The 8,107-nt window shown below is 42.2% G+C and overlaps 1 protein-coding gene across 1 annotated transcript; it reads right to left on the bottom strand.

Annotated features, from left to right (window-relative positions):
• Window positions 1-932: 932 nt before the first annotated feature.
• Window positions 933-4,167, bottom strand: LOC116457440 (non-histone chromosomal protein HMG-17-like). Its single transcript, XM_058430504.1, has 2 exons — window positions 4,085-4,167; window positions 933-1,326 (listed from the first exon to the last, which is right to left on the bottom strand). Exons 1-2 carry the CDS (start codon window positions 4,165-4,167, stop codon window positions 933-935), a joined length of 477 nt encoding a protein of 158 aa, XP_058286487.1.
• Window positions 4,168-8,107: the final 3,940 nt, after the last annotated feature.

Raw genomic sequence — 8,107 nt, 5'->3', positions numbered from 1 at the left:
AAAAACAGTATTTTGTTTAAACAGTATTTTGTCTGTTATGTCTCTATTCTCCATCTCATTAATTTCTGCTTTTATTTCATTATTCCCTTCCTTGTGCTTTTTTTTTTTTCCAAGCCAAACTGTATCCAGCTTTATTAAAGATACTTTCCATAAGCAATCATGGTATTTCAGGCAGGACATGGGCAGACAATCGTTAACAGTATACAACAACTTTCAAACTCCCTTCTTCAATGGCCTACCAAAAATCAGAAAGCCACTATAAAACCCAATGAAGTCTTCATCTGATGCTCTGAACAGGGAAAGTTTAGAGTGAGGGTTGACATTTCACATTTAGCATGTTGTTTAACAACTTTTCACAAGCCAACCCTGACTTTCAGGAAGTGAAATGAAAATGGCAGAATTTTTCTGAAGACCCACAGTCTAGAAATGGAACCACTGCTCTTTTGACAGGTGCCACCTCAGTGGCATCACTGGAAAGTCCAGGTTGCCTGACACACTGGTAACCAATGATTGGGGGTAGGTCCCAACAGATGTCTGGGCTTAAGGGAGTTAAGCGTATGCTGAAAGATGGAAAGGGAGAAGAGGACATAAGAACGTATTTGTTTTTCCATACTACAAGGTTTTTGTGCCAAGGTGGCCATGTGTGTCAAAGTACAGGAATCCCTCCTCCTGGGAGCCAAGAGGAAGTCTCTCAAAACTAGAAGGGAAGGGTGTTTTCCTCACATCAATCCAGCTTCGGAGACATTCTATTAGTAACATATGCCCCTCCCCACAAAACAACAATGAAGTGTTCTGTGTGCTAACAACATAGCTTAAAAAATAATAATAATAAAAAAAGTAAAACATAATTCTGCGTTTTTATAAAACTTGATAAAAATAGTATTTCAAACTGTACAGTCACCAGAAGTACAGTTATCAAAAATGCACACACTTTACTTGGCATCTCCAGCACCTTCAGCTTTCTGTGCCTGATCTGTTTTGGCATCTCCATTTTCTGCAGGGTTATTCCCCTCCTTGCCAGCATCAGCTTTTCCCTTTTTCTCTTTGGGTACTGTCTCTCCATTCTGCGCAGGGGCCTTTTTAGGCTTGGACTCTGGCTTTGGAGGAGCAGGTTTAGCAGACAACCTAGCGGATCTTCTCTGTGGTTCGTCCCTCACCTTGGCTTTATCTCCTCCTTTAGTATCCCCTTCAGCCTTTCTCTTGGAAATGATGGCGGCTGCCGCGGCGACTGCAGCGGGACGTGGGCGTGGGCGCGGGATGCAGCGGTGCGCGGGCTTTGGCTGGTCCAGGGGTTGTTCCCGCCTCTTTTTCTTCACATTGTGCTTTCTTTGGGTTTAGTTTCTGGTTCTTTTTCTAGCTCTTTGGGTTGAGAATACAATTCATTAATTTTTATTGTTTTATTTCTTTTTAAAATTTTTTATGTATTTTTTAATTTAAAATTTTAAAAAAGACAGCTGGGTGCGGTGGTTCATGCCTGTAATCCCAACACTTTGGGAGGCCGACGCCGGTGGATCACCTGAGGTAAGGAGTTCGAGACTAGCCTGGCCAACATGGTGAAACCTCATCTCTACTAAAAATGCAAAAATTAGCCAGGCGTGGTGGCATGCCCCTGTAATCCCAGCTAATCGGGAGGCTGAGGTGGGAGAATTGCTTGAACCTAGGAGGCGGAGGCTGCAGTGAGCCGAGATCGTGCCACTGCACTCCAGCCTGGGTGATAGAGTAAGACCCCTCTCGAGGCCCGGGGGGGGGGGGCGGGGATCACGAGGTCAGGAGATCGAAACCATCCTGGCTAACAGGGTGAAACCCCGTCTCTACGAAAAATACCAAAAATCAGCCAGGCGTGGTGGCGGGCGCCTGTAGTCCCAGCTACTCGGAGAGGCTGAGGCAGGAGAATGGCGTGAACCCGGGAGGCGGAGCTTGCAGTGAGCCGAGATCGCGCCACTGCACTCCAGCCTGGGCCACAGAGTGACACTCCGTCTCAAAAAAAAAAAACAACAAATTAAATTAAATTAAAGAGATGGGTGTCTCACTATGTTGCCCAGGCTGGTCTCGAACTCCTGGGCTCAAAATATCGGCCTGCATTGGCCTCCCAAAGTGCTGGGATTACAGGTTTGAGCCACAGTACCCGGCCTGTTTTACTTCTATTTACATACATGTTTAAGGCTATTGCTATTCTTCTGATAACTAGTTTAAATGCATCGTACAGATTCATATATGTAGTACAGGTTGAGTAGCCCTTAACCAAAATGCTTGGAGCCCGAAGTGTTTCGAATTTTGGATATTTTTGGATTTTGGAATATTTGTATAGAAATAATGAGATATCATGGGGATGGGACCCAGGTCTAAATATGAAATTCATTTATTGGACCACCTGTGGTTGTTCATCATTACCATCATTTTGAATGTAAATGACACTGAATATATATGCTACCGATAGCAATCGTTTTCTTATACTTATTCACACGTAAGTACCTAAAAACAGTTAAGAAAAAAAAAGTACTCTAAGATACTATTAATACAGTAAAAGAAGCCGGGTGCGGTGGCTCATGCCTATAATCCCAGCACTTTGAGGCAGGCAGGCACATCACCTGAGGCAGGCACATCACCTGAGGTCGGGAATTCGAGACCAGCCTGGCCAACATGGTAAAACCCCATCTCTACTAAAATTGCAAAAAAAAATTAGTCTGGGCCAGGTGCAGTGGCTCACGCCTATAATCCCAGCACTTTGGGAGGCTGAGGTGGGCAGATCACCTGAGGCCGTGAGTTCGAGACCAGCCTGGCCAACATGGTGAAACCCCATCTCTACTGAAAAAAAAAAAAACCCGCAAAAATCAGCCAGGCATGGTGGCAGATGCCTGTAGTCCCAGCTACTTGGGAGGCTGTGGCAGGAGAATTGTTTTAACCCAGGAGGCAGAGGTTGCAGTGAGCCAAGATTGTGCCACTGCACTCCAGCCTGGGCAACAGAGCTAGACCCTGTCTCAAAACAAACAACAAAAAATTAGTCTGGTGTGGTGGCACGTGGCTGTAATCCCAGCTACTCAGGAGGCTGAGGCACGATAATTGCTTGACCCGGGAGGTAGAGGTTGCTGAGATTGCACCACTGCACTCCAGCCTGGGCGACAGAGCAAGACTCTGTCTCAAAAAAAAAAAAAAAAAAAAAAAGTAAAAAAACATATGTTCAGGGTAACTTGTGGCTTCAAGTTGGTGCTCAAAAAGTTTTGAATATGGGAGCATTTCGACTTTTATTTTATTTATTTATTTATTATTACTATTATTATTTTGCGATGGAATCTTGCTCTGTCACCCAGGCCGGAGTGCAGTGACCCCAATCTCGGCTCACTGCAACCTCTGCCTCTTGGATTCATGCGCTCCGTCTCCAGGGTTCAAGCAATTCTCCTGCCTCAGCCTCCCAAGTAGCTGGGATTACAGGCATCTGCCACCACGCCCAGCTAATTTTTGTATTTTTAGTAGAAACGAAGTTTCAACATGTTAGCCAGGCTGGACTTGAACTCCTGACCTCAGATGATCCTCCCACTTCAGCCTCCCAAGGTGCTAGGATTACAGGCACAAGCCACCATGCCTAGCCCAAATTTAAAATTTTTGGATTAGGGATGCTCAACTTGTATTTAAATTATAATTTATTTATTTAAATTCTGTAATTTTTATTCATAATTTCCCTTTCAAGAGTTGCTTAATAGAAACGTGTTTTTTAAAAAAAATTCTGCTGTTAAGTGTGCTTTTCTGATTTGTTATTAATTCTGAATTATATTGCATTGTAATCAGAGTGTTGTTATGAAACTTATGCTTTTTAGTGACATAATATATGATCATTTTTTGTGATCATTCTATTAGCACTTGAATCTCTATTATTGGGGTATAAAGTTAAATATATATCCATAAACTCTACCTTATTGATTTTGTTGTTTAGATTTTCTATGTCCTCACTCACGTTTAGTCGACCTTGGTCTGTCTTCTAAGAGTGACGTGTTAAAGCATGCTGTCGTTGGCGTGCTTCCGTTTCTCCTTGCATTTCCTGTTGTTTTTCCTTCCAAAGGTACTCGTTGTTGGTAATTGTGGCTTTTACTTTAAAACATGTACTTCTTCATATTTGATGCATTTTGGCTTAAGTTCTACTTTAATATCAAGACCACAGCAGAGTCCGGGCATGATGGCTCACGCCTGTAATCCCAGCACTTTGAGGGGCCAAGGCAGGTGGATCACTTGAGCCCAGGAGTTCGAGGCCAGCCTGGGCAACATGGTGAAACCGCCGTCTCTACAAAAAAACTACAAAAACTAACCATAGCCAGGCATAGTTGTGCGTGCCTATAGTCCCAGCTACTTGGGAGGCTGACGCAGGAGGATCACATGAGCCTGGGAGGTTGAGGCTGCAGTGAGCCGTCATTGTACCCTTGCACTCCAGCCTGGGTAACAAAGTGAGATCCTGTTCCCCACATCCACCCCCGCAAAAAAAAATACCACAGAAATTGTTTTCATTTCCCCATTCCTTTATTTTTAGCCTTTTTCTTACATACAGAATATAGTTGATCTTGTTTTGTAGCCAAATTGGAAATATTTTCATTTCATAGATTAAACCCATTCCCATTTATTTTTTGTTAAAATTTTACTGTGTACATGATTATTTGCTTTGTTTTCGCCCATGTGATGTGTTTTCTTTGCTCTATTTTTAAATTTTCTCTTGGCATTTAGAAATCTTTGTATTTTTCAAGCAATTCTTTGATATCTTTGCACATTTCTTCCCTTTTTTCTATAATATATAGGTTTTCTTTTATTTTTGATTTTTTAATCAATAAATTTATTTTTGAATAAATAGTATACAATTTGAAAGCTACGAAGGAACACATACCCTTATACTTCAGTTATTTGCTTCTCCCCAGAGGTCTTGGTGTATCTTCCCAAAGATATTCAATGAACACATGAATATAAGTGCATGTATATGTACATTAATACATTTTTAATTTTTTACACAAAATGTAGCCATATTTGTGTAATATGCGCTTTGCCTATTCATCCTGTGTGTACAATACAGCATGCTGTACACACAACCCTGCACCTTGCTTTTTCATTGTACATGTTAGGGTATGGTACCAAGTGAGCACGTGTAGAGCTGCCTCGTTCTTTCTGAGGATTGCGTAGTCTTCCATTGCCTGGGTATACTACAAGTTATGTAACTAATACACTAATGCTGGAAAGTACTTTCCAGTGTTTTGCTATTACCAACAATATTACAGAAAGTTTCTTTGTATATATTTATCATTCTACACATGTGGGAGTTTAAATGTACTTTAAATTCCTAGAAGTGGCACACTGTTTTTTTTTTTAATTTTGAGATGGAGTTTCACTCTTATTGCCCAGGCTGGAGTGCAATGGCACTATCTCGGCTCACTGCAACCTCTGCCTCCTGGGTTCAAGCAATTCTCCTGCCTCAGCCTCCCGTGTAGCTGAGATTATAGGTGCCTGCCATAACGCCCAGCTAATTTATTGTATTTTTAGTAGAGACGGGATTTCACCATGTTGGCCAAGCTGGTCTTGAACTCCTGACATCAGATGATCCACCTGTCTTGGCCTCCCAGCACTTTGGGAGGGTGCGTGAGCCACTGTACCCGGCCGGCACACCTTTTAGAATGACTCAAATCCAAAACTCTGACAACACCTAATGCCGGTGAGTATATGGAGCAACAGGAACTCTCATTCTTTACTGGTGGAAACCCAAAATGGTACAGACACTTTGGAAGACAGTTTGGTAGTGTCTTATAAAATTAAACACACGCTAACCATATAATCCAGTAACTGCACTCCATGTTATCTACCCAAATGAGCTGAAAACTCATGCCCACACAAAAACCTGCACAAAGATGTTTATAGCAGCTTTATTCATAATTGCCAGAACTTGAAAGCCCCCAAGATGTCCTTCAGTCGGTGAATGGATAAACAAACTGGTACATCCAGACAATGAAATATTGTTCAGTGCTAAAAAGAAAATCAGTTAACAAACTACACAAAGACATGGCAGTAACTTAAGTGCATATTACTAAGTAAAAGAAGCAGCTCTCATAAAGCTATATGACTCCGGTTGTATGACATTCTGGAAAAGAAAAAACCATAGGGACAGTAGAAAGATTAGTGGTTGCCAGAGGTTAAGAAGAAGGGAAAGGCTGGGCGTGGTGCCTCATGCCTGTAATCCCAACACTTCGGGAGGCCGAGGTGAGAGGATCACTTGAGCCCAGTATTTCAAGACCAGCTTGAGCAACATAGATGGGGGTTTATACATAAGACCCCATCATATATATATATGTATGTATGTATATATTTACATATATATATGTACACATATATACACACACACAAAAAAAGAAGGGAAGGGTGAATAGGCAGAGCAGGGAGAATGTTTAGGGCAGTGCAACTACTCTGTATGATACTCTAAAGGTGGATACATTTGTTTCCCTTAGAAAGGAATAAATTTTTGAGCTCTATTGCACAGCAGTATGACTATAGTTAATAATAATGTATTGTATATTTCTTATTTTTTTTTTTTTTTGAGACAGAGTCTCGCTCTGTCACCCAGGCTGGAGTGCAGTGGCGCGATCTCGGCTCACTGCAAGCTCTGCCTCCCAGGTTCACGCCATTCTCCTGCCTCAGCCTCTCCGAGTAGCTGGGACTACAGGCGCCCGCCACCACGCCCGGCTAATTTTTTGTATTTTTAGTAGAGACGGGGTCTCACCATGGTCTCGATCTCCTGACCTCGTGATCCGCCCGCCTCGGCCTCCCAAAGTGCTGGGATTACAAGCGTGAGCCACCGCGCCCGGCCCAATGTATTGTATATTTCAAATAGCTAAGAGAGTAAGTTTCAAATTTCTCACTACAAAAGTAAGTGGGGTGAAGGAAATGTTAGCTTGCTTTTAATCATTCCACATTGTATACATTTATCAAAACATCACATTGTACCCCATAAATGTATACAATTATGACTTGTCAATTAAAAATAATATTAATTTAAAAAAACAAACAAGTGATAGCATATGGATGCTTTTTCTATTTGTCTGAGTCCAACCTCAGACTCTTAGCATATGAAAAAATACTGTATCTAATTGTTTTCGCCCGCCCCCCATGTATTTAAATATTGTAAAACATACAGAATCAGGCTCACTGTCTTGTTTGTAGTAGAAGAGTCCTGGCTACATTTCATTACATCCTGCAAGGTTCTTTGTGTAGTCTGAAATCTGGATGGCTGTTGAACATACTTGAGGTAAAATGAAGGTAAGTATTGTAACAGATATGATCAGCAAACTATCTAAAGCAGCCTCATAACTCAGTTGCTTTTTTGGCCAAACGTGAATAAATAGACAAATACTGAACATCTACTGCAGTATTATTCAAGATACTGATGTCAGGACTTTGTATCAGTTTGCTAGGGTTGCCGTAAGCCATAAAAAAGTGCCAGGAACTGGATGGCTTAAACGAACAAACGGGTAGCTCAGGCCTGTAATCCCAGCACTTTGGGAGGTTGAGGTGGATCCCCTGAGGTCAGGAGTTCGAGACCAGCCTGGCCAACATGGTGAAACTCGGTCTCTACTAAAAATACAAAATTACAAAACACTAAAAATACAAAAATTAGCCGGGCGTGGTGGTACAGGCCTGTAATCGCAGCTATTCAGAAGGCTGAGGCAGGAGAATCGCTTGAACCTGGGAGGCGGAGGTTGCAGTGAGCCAAGATGGCACCACTGCACTCCAGCCTGGGCGACAAAGTGAGACTCTGTCTCAAAAACAATAATAATAATAAAATAAGATAAAATAAAATATCTCACAGTTCTGGAGGCTAGAAGTGCGAAATTAAGGTATTAGCAGCAGGGCTGCAGGGGAGTCCTTCTGTGTCTCTTCATAGCCTCTGGTGATTTGCTAGCAATCTCTGGCATTCCCCTTGGCTTGTAGCTGCATAACTTCCACCTCTGCCTTCCTCATCACATGGCGTTTTCCCTGTGTGCGTCTGTCTTTGCATAGCTGTCTTATAAGGACACTCTGCTCCAATATGACCTCATCTTACGTGAACTAATTATATCTGCAGTGACCCGATTTCCAAATAAGGTCACAT

Source organism: Hylobates moloch, unplaced genomic scaffold, assembly GCF_009828535.3.
Source record: "Hylobates moloch isolate HMO894 unplaced genomic scaffold, HMol_V3 SCAFFOLD_18, whole genome shotgun sequence".
Taxonomy (NCBI): Eukaryota; Metazoa; Chordata; class Mammalia; order Primates; family Hylobatidae; genus Hylobates; species Hylobates moloch.
The sequence above is the reverse complement of the archived record's forward strand: the minus strand, read 5'-3'. Positions and strand labels throughout refer to the sequence as shown.